Source organism: Oncorhynchus gorbuscha, linkage group LG11 (assembly GCF_021184085.1).
Source record: "Oncorhynchus gorbuscha isolate QuinsamMale2020 ecotype Even-year linkage group LG11, OgorEven_v1.0, whole genome shotgun sequence".
In the NCBI taxonomy this organism is placed as follows: domain Eukaryota; kingdom Metazoa; phylum Chordata; class Actinopteri; order Salmoniformes; family Salmonidae; genus Oncorhynchus; species Oncorhynchus gorbuscha.
The window spans coordinates 9,628,335-9,646,028 of record NC_060183.1 but is presented as its reverse complement, the minus strand read 5'-3'; the positions used below and the strand labels follow the sequence as shown (position 1 = coordinate 9,646,028).

At 43.9% G+C, this 17,694-nt stretch overlaps 1 protein-coding gene across 1 annotated transcript; it reads left to right on the top strand.

Annotated features, from left to right (window-relative positions):
- Positions 1-14,470: 14,470 nt before the first annotated feature.
- LOC124047537 (recoverin-like) lies at positions 14,471-16,502 on the top strand. The gene is made up of 5 exons (XM_046367846.1): positions 14,471-14,756; positions 14,967-15,104; positions 15,183-15,333; positions 15,450-15,561; positions 15,715-16,502. The coding sequence occupies exons 1-5, from the start codon at positions 14,665-14,667 to the stop codon at positions 15,831-15,833; spliced, it is 612 nt and encodes a 203-aa protein (XP_046223802.1). The 5' UTR covers positions 14,471-14,664; the 3' UTR covers positions 15,834-16,502.
- Positions 16,503-17,694: the final 1,192 nt, after the last annotated feature.

Genomic DNA, 17,694 nt, shown 5'->3' with positions numbered 1-17,694 from the left:
CCTCCCTCCTGAATCCTCCTCCCCCTCCCCCCTCCTCCCTCTCTGCAGATGACTTTCCAACCATTTTGAAAAGAAGGTCGACGACATCCGATCCTCGTTTGCTAAGTCAAACGACACCGCTGGTTCTGCTCACACTGCCCTACCCTGTGCTCTGACCTCTTTCTCCCTCTCTCTCCAGATGAAATCTCGCCACTTGTGACGGCCGCTGCGCCCAACAACCTGCCCGCTTGACCCTATCCCCTCCTCTCTTCTCCAGACCATTTCCGGAGACCTTCTCCTTACCTCACCTCGCTCATCAACTCATCCCTGACCGCTGGCTACGTCCCTTCCGTCTTCAAGAGAGCGAGAGTTGCACCCCTTCTGAAAAAACCTACACTCGATCCCTCCGATGTCAACAACTACACTACAGACCAGTATCCCTTCTTTCTTTTCTCTCCAAAACTCTTGAACGTGCCATCCTTGGCCAGCTCTCCTGCTATCTCTCTCAGAATGACCTTCTTGATCCAAATCAGTCAGGTTTCAAGACTAGTCATTCAACTGAGACTGCTCTTCTCTTTATCACGGAGGCGCTCCGCACTGCTAAAGCTAACTCTCTCTCCTCTGCTCTCATCCTTCTAGACCTATCGGCTGCCTTCGATACTGTGAACCATCAGATCCTCCTCTCCACCCTCTCCGAGTTGGGCATCTCCTGCGCGGCCCACGCTTGGATTGCGTCCACTACCTGACAGGTCGCTCCTACCAGGTGGCGTGGCGAGAATCTGTCTCCTCACCACGCCTCTCACCACTGGTGTCCCCCAGGACTCTGTTCTAGGCCCTCTCCTATTCTCGCTATACACCAAGTCACTTGGCTCTGTCATAACCTCACATGGTCTCTCCTATCATTGCTATGCAGACGTTGCACAATTAATTTCTTCTCCTTTCCCCTTCTGATGACCAGGTGGCGAATCGCATCTCTGCATGTCTGGCAGACATATCAGTGTGGATGACGGATCACCACCTCAAGCTGAACCTCGGCAAGACGGAGCTGCTCTTCCTCCCGGGGAAGGACTGCCCGTTCCATGACCTCGCCATCACGGTTGACAACTCCATTTTGTCCAGACTTTCCCAGAGCGCTAAGAACCTTGGCGTGATCCTGGAAAACACCCTGTCGTTCTCAACTAACATCAAGGCGGTGGCCCGTTCCTGTAGGTTCATGCTCTACAACATCCGCAGAGTTGGACCCTGCCTCACACAGGAAGCGGCGCAGGTCCTAATCCAGGCACTTGTCATCTCCCGTCTGGATTACTGCAACTCGCTGTTGGCTGGGCTCCCTGCCTGTGCCATTAAACCCCTACAACTCATCCAGAACTCCGCAGCCCGTCTGGTGTTCAACCTTCCCAAGTTCTCGCACGTCACCCCGCTCCTCCGCTCTCTCTCTCCACTGGCTTCCAGTTGAAGCTCGCATCCGCTACAAGACCATGGTGCTTGCCTACGGAGCTGTGAGGGGAACGGCACCTCAGTACCTCCAGGCTCTGATCAGGCCCTACACCCAAACAAGGGCACTGCGTTCATCCACCTCTGGCCTGCTCGCCTCCCTACCACTGAGGAAGTACAGTTCCCGCTCAGCCCAGTCAAAACTGTTCGCTGCTCTGGCCCCCAATGGTGGAACAAACTCCCTCATGACGCCAGGACAGCGGAAGTCAATCACCACCTTCCGGAACACCTGAAACCCCACCTCTTTAAGGAATACCTAGGATAGGATAAAGTAATCCTGCTCACCCCCTCTTAAAAGATTTAGATGCACTATTGTAAAGTGGCTGCTCCACTGGATGTCATAAGGTGAACGCACCAATTTATAAGTCGCTCTGGATAAGAGCGTCTGCTGAATGACTTAAATGTAATGTAAATGTACACTTCTGGGAAGGCTTTCCACTAGATGTTGGAACATTTCTGCTATAACAGCCTCTACACTTCTGGGAAGGCTTTCCACTAGATGTTGGAACATTTCTGCTATAACAGCCTCTACTCTTCTGGGAAGACGTTCCACTAGATGTTGGAACATTTGCTGCTATAACAGCCTCTACTCTTCTGGGAAGACTTTCCACTAGATGTTGGAACATTGATGCTATAACAGCCTCCAGACTCTTCTGGGAAGGCCTTCCACAAAATGTTGGAACATTGATGCTATAACAGCCTCCAGACTCTTCTGGGAAGGCCTTCCACTAGATGTTGGAACATTGCTGCTATAACAGCCTCTAATCTTCTGGGAAGACTTTCCACTAGATGTTGGAACAGTTGCTGCTATAACAGCCTCTACTCTTCTGGGAAGACTTTCCACTAGATGTTGGAACAGTTGCTGCTATAACAGCCTCTACTCTTCTGGGAAGACTTTCCACTAGATGTTGGAACAGTTGCTGCTATAACAGCCTCTACTCTTCTGGGAAGACTTTCCACTAGATGTTGGAACAGTTGCTGCTATAACAGCCTCTACTCTTCTGGGAAGACTTTCCACTAGATGTTGGAACAGTTGCTGCTATAACAGCCTCTACTCTTCTGGGAAGACTTTCCACTAGATGTTGGAACAGTTGCTGCTATAACAGCCTCTACTCTTCTGGGAAGACTTTCCACTAGATGTTGGAACAGTTGCTGCTATAACAGCCTCTACTCTTCTGGGAAGACTTTCCACTAGATGTTGGAACAGTTGCTGCTATAACAGCCTCTACTCTTCTGGGAAGACTTTCCACTAGATGTTGGAACAGTTGCTGCTATAACAGCCTCTACTCTTCTGGGAAGACTTTCCACTAGATGTTGGAACAGTTGCTGCTATAACAGCCTCTACTCTTCTGGGAAGACTTTCCACTAGATGTTGGAACAGTTGCTGCTATAACAGCCTTTACTCTTCTGGGAAGACTTTCCACTAGATGTTGGAACAGTTGCTGCTATAACAGCCTCTACTCTTCTGGGAAGACTTTCCACTAGATGTTGGAACAGTTGCTGCTATAACAGCCTCTACTCTTCTGGGAAGACTTTCCACTAGATGTTGGAACAGTTGCTGCTATAACAGCCTCTACTCTTCTGGGAAGACTTTCCACTAGATGTTAGAACAGTTGCTGCGGGGACTTAAACAAAAAAAGTATAACCAAAACATACAATGTACTTGCAGTGAAGCCACTCAACAACTACACCACACCAGTCATCTAACAGACTCCCATTCAGAGCGACACACAGAAGCAACCAGGGTCAACGCCCTGCTCCAGAGCACGTCGACAGATCTCCCACAAGACAAAAAAAACAGGGATGTGAACCCTCCAAGATCCCCACACAGTTCCCCATAGCTGTCCCTCAACCATCCGAGACCCCTCCCACAGTCACTCCAAGAAAAAATAGATAAGAATAAAATAAAATAAAAGAATACAAAATCAAATGTATTCCATTCCCCACCCCCACAATGCACCAACAACCAAGAAAATTAATTAATTAATTAAGAAAAAACAAAAACAAAAAACAACAATGCAAAAAAAACAAAAAGACATCAAGGACAACTAAAATCATAACAATACTGTTTATGTTTGAGTGCATGTCTGGCACTATTTACATACACTACCGGTCAAAAGTTTGGTTTCACATTCCCTTGTTTTTGAAAGAAAATAAAAAATGTTGTCCATAAAAATAACATCAAATTGATCAGAAATACAGTGTAGACATTGTTAATGTTGTAAATACCTATTGTGGCTGGAAACAGCAGATTTTTAAAATGGAATATATACACAGGTGTACAGAGGCTGTCACATTCTGACCTTAGTTCCTTTTGTATGTCTCTATTTTAGGTTGGTCAGGGCCTGAGTTGGGTGGGCATTCTATGTTTTGTTCTATGTGTTTATATTTCTATGTGTTAGGCCTGGTATGGTTCCCAATCAGAGGCAGCTGTCAATCGTTGTCTCCGATTGAGAACCATACTTAGGCAACCTGTTTTCCCACTATGATTTGTGGGTAGTTGTTTTCTGTCTTTGTATTAGTTACCAGACTGAACTGTTTCGGTTGTTCTTTTTGTTTACTTTGTATTTTAGTGTTCAGTTCAGTTTAATAAAATGACAAACACTTACCACACTGCATATTATTGGTCCGATCCTTCCTACTCCTCCTCAGACGAAGAGGAGATCCGTTGCAGAGGCCCATTATCAGCAAACATCACTCCTGTGTTCAAATGGCACGTTGTGTTAGCTAAACCAAGTTTATCATTTTAAAAGGCTAAGTGATCATTAGATAACCCTTTTGCAATTATGTTAGCACTCTGTCCAGACGGCCAGCATCCTGGAGTCGCCTCTTTCTTACTTTTTATTATGTTGGATTTTGACTTTATTTTTTTATACTTTATCTTCGACCATCATTCTAGGCTTTCCACTAGATGTTGGAACATTGCTGCGGGAACTTGCTTCCATTCAGCCACATGAGCATTAGTGAGGTTGGGCACTGATGTTGGTTGAATAAGTCTCACTCGCAGTCGGCGTTCAAATTCATCCCAAAGGTGTTCAATGGGGTTGAGATCAGGGCTCTATGCAGGCCAGTCAAGTTCTTCCACACCGATCTTGACAAACCATTTCTGTATAGACCTCGCTTTGTGCATGGGGCATTGTCATGCTGAAGCACAGAATGGTCTAGAATGTCATTGTATGCTGTAGCGTTATTTCCCTTCACTGGATCTAAGGGGCCCGAACCATGAAAAACATTCCCAGACCATTATTCCTCCTCCACCAAATTCTAAAGTTGGCAATATGCATCGGGGTAAGTAGTGTTCTCCTGGCATCTGACAAACCCAGATTTGTCCATCAGACAGATGGTGCCAGATGGTGAAGCGTGATTCATCACTCCAGAGAACGCATTTCCACTGCTCCAGAGTCCAATGGTGGTGAGCTTTACACCACTCTGGCCAACGCTTGGCATTGCGCATGGTGATCTTAGGCTTGTGTGTGGCTGCTCTGCCATGGACACCCATTTCATGAAGCTCCCGAAGAACAGTTTGGAACTGGGTAGTGAGTATTGCAACCGAGAACTGATGATATTTTGCAGCTGAGCCATTGTTGCTCCTAGACGTTTCCACTTCACAATAACAGCACTTACAGTTGACCAGAGCAGCTCTCTAGCAGGGCAACATTTTTACTAACTGACTTGTTGGAAAGGTAGCATCCTATGACGGTGCCACGTTGAAAGTCACTGAGCTCTTCAGTAAAAGCGATTCTACTGCCAATGTTTGTCTATGGAGATTGCATGGCTGTGTGGTCGATTTTCTACACCTTGTGGCTGAAATAGCCGAATCCACTAATTTGAAGAGGTGTCCACATACTTTTGTATATATAGTCTAACACTGATTTTTAAATATCGCACTTTTACAGTGTTAATTTCATCAGCTGTTCTACAATAAGATGTAAAAAAAACAGGCAAAAAAATATTTTGACTACACTGGGCCTTTAAAGAATCCTGTACAGTAAGTGGCTTCTGACTATCATGGGCTTCAAGCTTCCCTTGAAGAGGCATTGTAACGGTTCTCTTGTGGTGAAGGAGAGTCGGACCAAAATGCAGCGTGTAGATTGCGATCCATGTTTAATAAACAAACGTAAACCACGAATCAATTACAAAAAAAACGTAACGAAAACCGAAACAGCCTGTACTTGTGTAAACTAACACAGAGACAGGAACAAGGACACTAAGGACAATCACCCACGAAACACACAAAGAATATGGCTGCCTAAATATGGTTCCCAATCAGAGACAACGATAAACACCTGCCTCTGATTGAGAACCACTTCAGACAGCCATAGACTTAACTAGAACACCCCACTAAGCTACAATCCCAATACCAACACACCACATACAAAAACCCCATGCCACACCCTGGCCTGACCAAATAAATGAAGATAAACACAAAATACCTCGACCAGGGCGTGACAGGCATTTTCTCAGCTATCAGCAATACAAGTTTGTTTATAGAATGAAGCAGGTATTAATCATGGGCTTTGCTACACAGAAAGCAGCAGATGATGACTCCATTATCAACTCTTTGGTTAAATCAGTAGACCTATAAAAATATATTTGAAAATACCATGTATAGTGCATTGAAAAAGGTATTCATCCCACTTGGTGTTTTTCCTATTTTGTTAAATTACAACCTGTAATTTAAATGGATTTTATTTGGATTTCATGTAATGGACATACACAAAATAGTCCAAATTGGTGAAGTGGAAAAATAACTTGTTTATTTTTTTGGTGTTACAAACGGAAAGGTGGGGCGTGCATATGTATACACCCCCTTTGCTATGAAGCCCTAAATACAATCTGGTGCAACCAATTACCTTCACAAGTCACATAATTAGTTAAATAAAGTCCACCTGTGTGCAATCTAATTGTCACGTGATCTGTCACATGCTGTCAGTATATATACACCTGTTCTGAAAGGCCCCAGGGTCTGCAACACCACTAAGCAAAGGGAACCACCAAGCAAGCGGCACCATGAAGACAAAGGAACTCTCCAAACAGGTCAGGGACAAAGTTGTGGAGAAGTACAGATCAGGGTTGGGTTATAAAAAAATACCAGAAACTTTGAAAATCCCACAGAGCACCATTAAATCCATTATTAAAAAAATGGAAAGAATATGGCACCAGAACAAACCTGCCAAGAGAGGGCCGCCCACCAAAAGTCACGGACCAGGCAAGGAGGGCATTAATCAGAGAGGCAACAACGAGACCAATGATAACCCTGAAGGAGCTGCAAAGCTCCACAGCAGAGATTGGAGTATCTGTCCATAGGACCACTTTAAGCCGTGCACTCCACAGAGCTGGGCTTTACGGAAGATTGGCAGAAAAAAGTCATTGCTTAAATAAAAAAATAAGCAAACACATTTGGTGTTTGTCAAAAGGCATGTGGGAGACTCCCCAAACTTGTGGAAAAAGGTACTCTGGTCAGATGAGACTAAAATGTAGTTTTTTGGCCATCAAGGAAAACACTATGTCTGGTGCAAACCCAACACCTCTTATCACCCCAAGAACTCCATCCCCACAATGAAGCATGGTGGTGGCAGCATCATGCTGTTGGGATGTTTTTCATTGGCAGGGGCTGGAAAACTGGTCAAAATTGAAGGAATGATGGATGGCGCTAAATACAGGGAAATTCTTGACGGAAACCTGTTTCAGTCTCTTTCAGAGATTTGAGACTGTGATGGGGGTTCACCTTCCAGCACTACAATGACCCTGAGCATTCAGTTAAAGCAACACTCGAGTGGTTTAAAGGGAAACATTTAAATGTCTTGGAATGGCCTAGTCAAAGCCCAGACCTCAATCCAACCGAGAATCTATGGTATTACAAAGATTGCTGTGCACCTGCGGAACCTATCCAACTTGAAGGAGCCGGAGTAGTTTTGCCTTAAAGAATGGGCAAATATCCCAGTGGCTAGATGTGCCAAGCTTATAGAGACATACCCCAGAGACTTGCAGCTGCAGTTGCTGCAAAAGGTGGCTCTACAACATATTGATTTTTGGGGGGGGCAAATAGTTATTTTTGTATAATTTCTCGTTTGTTTCACAATAAAAAAATATTTTGCGCCTGTAGTCTTCAATCGTTTTCAATGGGAGACTTCGACAGAGCAGGTAAATGTTGAACTGGAATGCAAAAATGAGGTAAAACGTTTCTGGCCCGATTGGTGCCTTCAGAAAGTATTCAGACACTTTGACATTTCACATTTATTCATAAATGTATATTTTTTTTCCCCTCAGCAATCTACACACAATACCCCATAATTACATTTTTGCAAATGTATTCAAAATATAAACCAGAAATCCCTTATTTACGTAAGTATTCAGACCCTTTGCTATGAGACTCGAAATAGAGCTCAGGTGCATCCTGTTTACATTGATCATCCTTGAGATGTTTCTACAACTTGATTGGAGTCCACCTGTGGTAAATTCAATTGATTGGACATGATTTGGAAAGGCACACACCTGTTTATATAAGGTCCCACAGTTTACATTGCATGTCAGAGCAAAAACCAAGCCTTGAGGTCAAAGGAATTGTCTGTAGAGTTCCGAGACAGGACTGTGTCGATGAACAGATCTGGGGAAGGGTACCAAAACATTTCCCCAAGAACACAGTGGCCTCCATCATTCTTAAATGGAATAATCCTAGATCAGCAATCGGGGGAGAAGGGCCTTGGTCAGGGAGGTGACCAAAAACCTGATGGTCACTCTGACAGAGCTTAAGAGTTCCTCTGTTGAGATGGAAGAACCTTCCAGAAGGACATCTCTATCTCTGCAGCACTTCACCAATCAGGCCTTTATGGTAGAGTAGCCAGACGGAAGCCACTCCTTAGTAAAAGGCACATGACAGCCCGCTTGGAGTTTGCCAAAAGGCACCTAGATTCTCTGGTCTGATGAAACCAAGATTGAACTCTTTGGCCTAAATGTCAAGCGTCACATCTGGAGGAAACCTGGCACCCTCCCTACGGTGAAGCAAGGGAGTGGCAGCATCACATTGTGGGGATGTTTTTCAGCGGCAGGGACTGGGAGACTAGTCAGGATCAAGGAGCGGAGCAAAGTACAGAGAGATCCTAGATGAAAACCTGCTCCAGAGCGCACAGGACCTCAGACTGAGGCGAAGGTTTACCTTCCAACAGGGCAACGACCCTAAGCAACGACGCTAAGCACACAGCCAATAGAATGCAGGAGTGGCTTCAGGATTCGTCTCTGAATGTCCTTGAGTGGCCCAGCCAGAGCCCTGACTTGAACCCGATCGAACATCTCTGGAGAGACCTGAAAATAGCTCTGCAGCAACGCTCCCCATCTAACCTGACAGAGTTTGTACATCAGGATCAGTGGAGGCTGCTGATAGGAGGACGGTTAAAATAATGGCCGGAATGGAGTGAATGGAATGGTATCGAACACATAAGCCATCCTCCCCTCAGCAGCCTCCACTGATTAGGATAGAGCTGGGTAAGGGCCTGTTTTTCATCAATAACTAGGTTACTGGTAGGGCTCGGGTATCACTAAATTGATCACTAACATTTTGTAGCTGAGCCATTTGCTCGTGCCCTGTTGCGCAATACAGTCATGTCTGACTAAGGTCATAACATAATGTTCCTTGAGTTGTCAGAGTTTACAATGACGAAGAGTAATTATACAACTAACTGCTCTCTAATGTCTCCTCATTGAGCAGAGCAGCCCAAGCGGAGCCGTTGCTATGGATACTCACAGATCCAGAGCCACCATGAGCAGAGTGGATGCAGAGCAGAGTGAGGCAAGCAGGAGCGAGAGACAGACAGAGAGATTCGTCCTGAAACGACTCACTGGAAACCAAATAATATCCGATTTCTGTCCACTTTGCTCTCGCAACCTCTGCATCCGTCTCTAGAAAGCAACCCTGCATCCGTCTCTAGAAAGCAACCCTGCATCCGTCTCTAGAAAGCAACCCTGCATCCGTCTCTAGAAAGCAACCCTGCATCCGTCTTTAGAAAGCAACCCTGCATCCGTCTCTAGAAAGCAACCCTGCATCCGTCTCTAGAAAGCAACCCTGCATCCGTCTCTAGAAAGCAACCTTGCATCCGTCTCTAGAAAGCAACCCTGCATCCGTCTCTAGAAAGCAAGCAACCCTGCATCCGTCTCTAGAAAGCAACCCTGCATCCGTCTCTAGAAAGCAACCCTGCATCCGTCTCTAGAAAGCAACCCTGCATCCGTCTCTAGAAAGCAACCCTGCATCCGTCTCTAGAAAGCAAGCAACCCTGCATCCGTCTCTAGAAAGCAAGCAACCCTGCATCCGTCTCTAGAAAGCAACCCTGCATCCGTCTCTAGAAAGCAAGCAACCCTGCATCCGTCTCTAGAAAGCAACCCTGCATCCCAAACGGTCTATTGTCTTGTAGTTTTCTACAAAACAAGATGCATAAGGAACGTACCTGTGAAATCGGTGGCTCTGAGACTCTGGACCCGTGTGTCGTATCCAGTAAGCTCCTCTACTTGGTTTCTTGTATCAGCCTGTTTCAATAAGACATGAACCGGAGGAAACCATGTAACTAATAATTGTCTCACAGTTGATGTTACGTCACTGAGGTATATAGCATTACGTAGGTTATGAAATGCTTTGCTTGCTGTCGATAATTTAAGACTCCCTCTTCTTTTCTTATGTTACTCAGCACACAGCGACAAAACCATTGGTGCTCCCCTGGGCGATAACAAAGCCTAAATATTTAGAGGAAAATCTTTTCATTCCACAATCATCACCTTCCAGAGACACCTGAAACCCCACCTCTTTAAGGAATACCTAGGATAGGATAAGTATTCCCTCTCACCCCCCCCTTTAAGATTTAGATGCACTATTGTAAAGTGACTGTTCCACTGGATGTCATAAGGTGAATGCACCAATTTGTAAGTCGCTCTGGATAAGAGCGTCTGCTAAATGACTTAAATGTAAATGTAAATCTTCAATTTGCCTTATAAAGCATAATCAATGAACAAGCCAAAGCTGTGTTTTAAAGTCAACTATAGAATTTGTACAACTCCAATGAATGTACAGAAAAAGCATTTTAACCGTATGGGTTTAATCAGAGATGTTCTTGTTCTTTCCGTCTCCCTGGCGTCTCAATGCTTTTACTGAGTTAATTCCCTTGAGATTAGTCAGAGATGGTCAGCCACAGCAGTGGGTCTGATCAGCAGATTACCTCTTACGGCTGCTAAGTGTTGTGTTGCAGTAAGTACCCACTTTCATTTTGATCCACAGGAGACAGTATCCACTGTGGTATCCATTCAATACAAAATATTACTCAGCGATCTAAACACAATACCCCATAATGACAAAGCAAAAACAAGATTTTAGAAATGTGTGCAAATCCATTTAAAATGAAAAACAGAAATAACTTATTTACAAAAGTATTCAGACCCTTTACTCAGTACTTTGTTGAAGAACCTTTGGCTGCGATTACAGCCTGGAGTCTAACTTGGATATGACGCTAGAAACTTGGCACAGCTGTATTTGGGGAGTTTCTCCCATTCTTCTCTGCAGATCCTCTCAAGCTCTGTCAGATTTGATGGGGAGAGTCGTTGCACAGCTATTTTCAAGTCTTTCCAGCGATGTTCGATCGGATTCAAGTCCGGACTCTGGCTGGGCCATTCAAGAACACTCAGAGACTTGTCCTGAAGCCACTCCTGTGGTGTCTTGGCTGTGTGCTTAGGGTCGTTGTTGTGGTGGAAGGTCCCAGTCTGAGGTCCTGAGTGGTCTGGAGCAGGTTTTCATCAAGGATCTCTCTGTACTTTGCTCTGTTCATCTTACCCTCGATCCTGAATAGACTCCCAGTCTCTGCAGCTGAAAAACATCACCACAGCATAATGCTTCCACCACCATGCTTTACCGTAGGGATGGTGCCAAGTTTCCTCCAGATGTGACAATTGGCATTCAGGCCAAAGAGTTCAATCTTGATTTCATCAGACCAGATAATCTTTGGCAAACTCCAAGCGGGCTGTCATGTGCCTTCTACTGAGGAGTGGCTTCCTTCTGGCCACTCTACCATAAAGGCCTGATTGGTGGAGTGATGTGGAGATAGTTGTCCTTTTGGATGATTCTCCACAGAGGAACTCTGGAGCTCTGTCAGAGTCACCATCGAGTTCTTGGTCACCTCCCCCGATTTCTTAGTTTGGCCGGCCAGCTCTAGGAAGAGTCTTGGTAGTTCCAAACTTCTTCCACTTAAGAACTTCTTCCACTGTTCTTGGGGACATTCAATGCTGCAGACATATTTTGGTACCCTTCCCCAGATCTGAGCCTCGACACAATCCTGTCTCGGAGCTCTACGGACAATTCCTTCAACCTCAAGGCTTGGTTTAAGCTCTGACATGCACTATCAACTGTGGGACCTTATATAGACAGGTATGTGCCTTTCCAAATCATGTCCAATCAATTGATTTTACCACAGGTGGACTCCAAGTTGTAGAAACATCTCAAGGATGATCAATGGAAACAGGAAGCACCTGAGCTAAATTTCTAGTCTCATAGCAAAGGGCCTTAATACTTTTGTAAATAAGGTATTTCTGTTTTTTAATTTGTAATAAATGAGCAAACGTTTCTAAAAACCTGTTTTGTCATTATGGGGTATTGTGTGTAGATTGATGAATAAGGCTGTAACGTAACACAATGTGGAAAAGGGAAGGGGTCTGAATACTTCGAATGCACTGAACAAAAATATAAACACAACATGTAAAGTGTTGGTCCTATATTTCATGACCTGTTAGTGAGCGTTTCTCCTTTGCCAAGATAATCCATCCAACTGATATGTGTGTCATATCAAGAAGCTGATTAAACATTAAAGTGGTGCACCTTGTGGCCTCGTGTGGACGAGCTGTTTTCTGATGTCAACGTTGTGAACAGAGTGCTCCATGCTGGCGGTGGGGTTATGGTAGGGGGCAGGCATAAGCTACGGACAACGAACACAATTAAATTTTTATCGATGGCAATTTGAATACACAGAGATACCATGACGAGATCCTTGGACCCATTGTTGTGCCATTCATCCGCCGCCATCCCCTCATATTTCAGCATGATAATCCACGTCCCCATGTCGCAAGGATCTGTACACTATTCCTGAAAGGTGAAAATATCCCATTTCCTGCATACTCACCAGACACGTCACCCATCGAGCATTTTTGGAATGCTCTGGATCGACATGTACAACAGCGTGTTCCTCCAATATCCATCAACTTCACACAGCCATTGAAAGGAGTGGGAAGGAGTGGGAAGGAGTGGGAAAACATTTCACAGGGCACAAACAACAGCCTGATCAACTCTATGCGAATGAGATCTGTCACGCTGCATGAAGCAAATGGTTGTCACACCAGATACTGACTGGTTTTCTGATCCACGCCCCTAATGTTTTTTAAAGGTATCTGTGATCAACAGATGTATACCTGTATTCCCAGTCATGTGAAATTCATAGATTAGGGCATAATGAATTTACTTAAATTGACTGATTTCCTTATATGACCTAGAAGATTGCAGACGATACTACAGTGGTAGGCTTGATTACCAACAACGACGAGACGGCCTACAGGGAGGAGGTGAGGGCCCTCGGAGTGTGGTGTCAGGAAAATAAACTCACACTCAACGTCAACAAAACTAAGGAGATGATTGTGGACTTCAGGAAACAGCAGAGGGAGCAGCCCCCTATCCAAATCGATGGGACAGTAGTGGAGAAGGTGGAAAGTTTTATGTTCCTCTGCGTACACATCACGGACAAACTGAAATGGTCCACACACACAGACAGCGTTGTGAAGAAGGTGCAGCAGCGCCTCTTCAACCTCAGGAGGCTGAAGACATTTGGCTTGTCATTAAAAACCCTCACAAACTTTTACAGATGCACAATCGAGAGCATCCTGTCGGGCTGTATCACCACCTGGTACGGCAACTGCTCCGCCCACAACCGTAAGGCTCTCCAGAGGGTAGTGAGGTCGGCACAACGCATCACCCTGGGGCAAACTACCTGCTCTCCAGGACACCTACACCACCCGATGTCAGAGGAAGGACAAAAAGATCATCAAGGACAACAACCACCCAAGCCACTGCCTGTTCACCCCACTATCATCCAGAAGGCGAGGTCAGTACAGGTGCATCAAAGCTGGGACCGAGAGACTGAAAAACAGCTTCTATCTCAAGGCCATCAGACTGTTAAACAGCCACCACTAACATTGAGTGGCTGCTGCCAACATACTGACTCATCTCCAGCCACTTTAATAATGAGTAATTGATGTAATAAATGTATCACTAGTCACTTTAAACAATGCCACTTTATATAATGTTTACATACCCTACATTACTCATCTCATATGTATATACTGTACTCTATACCATCTACTGCATCTTGCCTATGCCGTTCGGCCATCACTCATCCATATATTTATATGTACATATTCTTATTCATTCCTTTACACTTGTGTGTATAAGGTAGTTGTTGTGAAATTGTTGGCTTAGAATACTTGTTAGATATTACTGCATGGTCGGAACGAGAACACAAGCATTTCGCTAGCCTCGCATTAACATCTGCTAACCATGTATAACATGACAAATAACATTTGAACTCATTAAAATCTTTGAAATTGTTGCATGTTGTATTTATAATTTTGTTCAATATATACATATATTTATATATATATAAAAAAACATTTTTTTTTTACTTCAGTAAATGACAAATTACAATGTCATAATCACAGCATGTGATAGTGATGACTCATGTTCATATGTGTGTTTTGCCTATCACTGAGTATCAGTATAAAACAGGTAATACACTGATACCAATCTAATCCAACAGTATTAGAACATGAGATTCCCTGCTGTTTAATCCCTATCCATTTCAATATAGGTGTCAGTTGAGTGCACTGAAAATCACCAGCTGTGTATACTATAATCTCCCCTACACCCAGTCTGAACCAATACCAATCTATCTTCATTTAAATAGCAGAGAACAAGAGGGCCGGTGTTTGTTCCTGGTCAGAGCAGAGGTGCACCAGACTAGGATTGAGTGGGTCCCCTCACATGAGAGCGCAGAGAAAAGAGACTGTGGAAGAGAAAGAAAATAACAAAGAACCAAGGAGGGATCGAATAGATCAACGGACAGAGAGGGAAGAAATAGAGAGAAAATTAGAGGACAACGATCCCGAAACACAGGAGAGATGGGCAACAGCAAAAGTGTCTCCCTGTCCAAGGATCTCCTGGAGGAGCTGAAACTGAACACCAAGTACAGTGAGGAGCAACTATGTACCGGGTACTTACAATTCCGGTCGAAATAAACACACTTTATGGGAGAGAACGGTGTCATTTGAGACGTAGCTACTGTTTGATCGCATCTTTATTTTGTCCTCTATAGGTACCAGACCTTCCTGAGAGAGTGTCCCAGTGGGCACTTTATGGGAGAGAACGGTGTCATTTGAGACGTAGCTACTGTTTGATCCCATATTTATTTTGTCCTCTATAGGTACCAGACCTTCCTGAGAGAGTGTCCCAGTGGGCGTATCAGCAAGCAGCAGTTTGAGGCCATCTACGTCAAATTCTTCCCCGACGCAGACCCCGAGGCTTATGCACGCCACGTCTTCAGGAGCTTCGATTCCAACAGGTGATGGATGGATTATATGATCATTACAACGTGCCTGCTGGTTTGCACTGCTCTGCATAACGATATTGAACCCTGCAGTGATGGGATGCTGGACTTTAAGGAGTACATCATGGCCCTGCACTTGACCTCCTCTGGGAGGACCATACAGAAACTGGAGTGGGCGTTCAACCTGTACGATGTCGACCGCAACGGAAGCATAACCAAGAAGGAGATCCAGGAGATCGTCGAGGTCAGTTGTAGGGTCATTGTGAAATAGATGTAATGAAATAGGGGTAAGAGATGAGATGTGGTAACATCGTGTTTTTATAAACATACATAATTATGAAATAAACTTTGTGTTTATAGTCGATATTCAACATGATCTCCAAAGAGGACCAGAAGAATCTTCCTGATGATGAGAACAACCCAGGGAAGAGAGCTGATAAAATCTGGGACTCCTTCGGCAAGAAAGAAAATGGTAAGCCTTGTTTTCATGTTTAAGAACCACTCAAAGAATAGTTCAAGAAAATCCTACATATATTGTATATTGTATTTTGATGAATGCATTTTGACCTTATGAGCATTGTAAATGTATCTATTATTTCATCTGTTATTAATTCTGTCCTTTCAGATAAGCTAACAGAGGAGGAGTTTATCCAGGGAGTGATGGACAACAAGAACATCCTCAGACTGGTGCAGTTTGACCAGCCACAGAAGGTACAGGAGAGACTAAAGGAGATGAAACATTAGCAACTGACATCGCCATCTTTTTTTTTTCTCACTTCAACTTTATACATCCAGGTTAGTTTCACTGGGACAAAATATTCACATCAAGAAAGACCTGAAGCTTGCAATGTTTGTTGTTAAGTTTGTAACATGGTACTTGTTCAAGTGTGGTGTTGGAACAGCACGTTTATATGGTATCTTTTGTGTCATTACCGTATATACATTTTAGTCTTTAGTTACTATGCTCCCAGCCTTTAGTTACTATGCCCCCATTTAGTAACCAGTAGCAGAGATTTGTTTCAAACACAAAATTCCCTTTAATGTATATATTCCTTTAAGGATACATTTTAGATATGACAAATACATGATAATACCCACATCGTGCACATTACTGTAAGACTTATCCTTCACACTGTACTTTGTCAAAGACCAATATTAGTATGTTCAATACCAACACTTACCTGTCAATGCTCTACTGTTTTGAGTGTATTAAATGATGTTTATATATCTGTCGTTAGTACCATTGTTGTGTGATAAAGTTTCATTTGAGTCATTCTGATAAAATGTACATAAATACAGTACCAGTCAACCATTTGGACAGACCTACTCATTAAAGGGTTTTTCTTTATTCTAGTTGACTATTTTCAACATTGTAGAATAATAATGAAGACATCAAAACTATAAAATAAAACAAAAAGCAACAAAAAGTTTTAAACAAATCAAAATATATTTTATGTTTCAGATTCTTCAAAGTAGCCACCCTTTGCCTTGATGACAGCTTTGCACTATCTTGGCATTCTCTCAACCAGCTTCATGAGGTAGTCACCTGGAATGCATGTATATTAACATGTGTGCCTTGTAAAACTTAATTTCTGGAATTTCTTTCCTTTTTAATACGTTTGAGCCAATCAGTTGTGTTGTAACATGGTAGGGGTGGTATACAGAAGATAACCCTATTTGGTACAAGACCAAGTCCATGGCAAGAACAGATCAAATAAGCAAAGAGAAATGACAGTCCATCATTACTTTAAGACATGAAGGTCAGTCAATCCGGAACATGTCAAGAACTTTGAAAGTTTCTTCAAGTGCAGTCGCAAAAACCATCAAGCGCTATGATGAAACTGGCTCTCGTGAGGACCGCAACAGGAAAGGAAGACCCAGAGTTACCTCTGCTGCAGAGGATAAGTTCATTAGAGTTACCAGCCTCAGAAATTGCAGCCCAAATGAATGCTTCACAGAGTTCAAGTAACAGACACATCTCAACATCAACTGTTCAGAGGAGACTTTGTGAATCAGGCCTTCGAGAAACCACTATTTAAAGAGTGGTGGAAATCTGTCCTTTGGTTTGATGAGTCCGAATTAGAGATTTTTTGGTTCCAACCGTCATGTCTTTGTGAGACGCAGAGTAGGTGAATGGATGATTTCTGAATGTGTGGTTCCCCCCGTGAAGCATGGAAGAGGAGGTGGTGTGATGGTGAGGGGGTACTTTGCTGGTGACATGGTCACTGATTTATTTGGAATTCAAGGCACACTGAAACCAGCATGGCTGCCACAGCATTCTGCAGCGATATGCCATCCCATCTGGTTTGCGCTTAGTGGGACTATCATTTGTTTTTCAACAATGACCCATCACACCTCCAGGCTGTGTAAGGGCTATTTGACCAAGAAGGAGAGTGATGGAGTGCTGCATCAGATGACCTGGCCTCCACAATCCCCTGACCTCAACCCAATGGAGATGGTTTGGGATGAGTTGGACCGCAGAGTGAAGTAAAAGCAGCCAACAAGTGCTCAGCATATGTGACTCGTTTCAGGAAAATATGATCACTACTTCACAGGAGAGCCGTTTGAATGTAAACTTGTAATTTTTTTTTTATCAAGGTAGAAA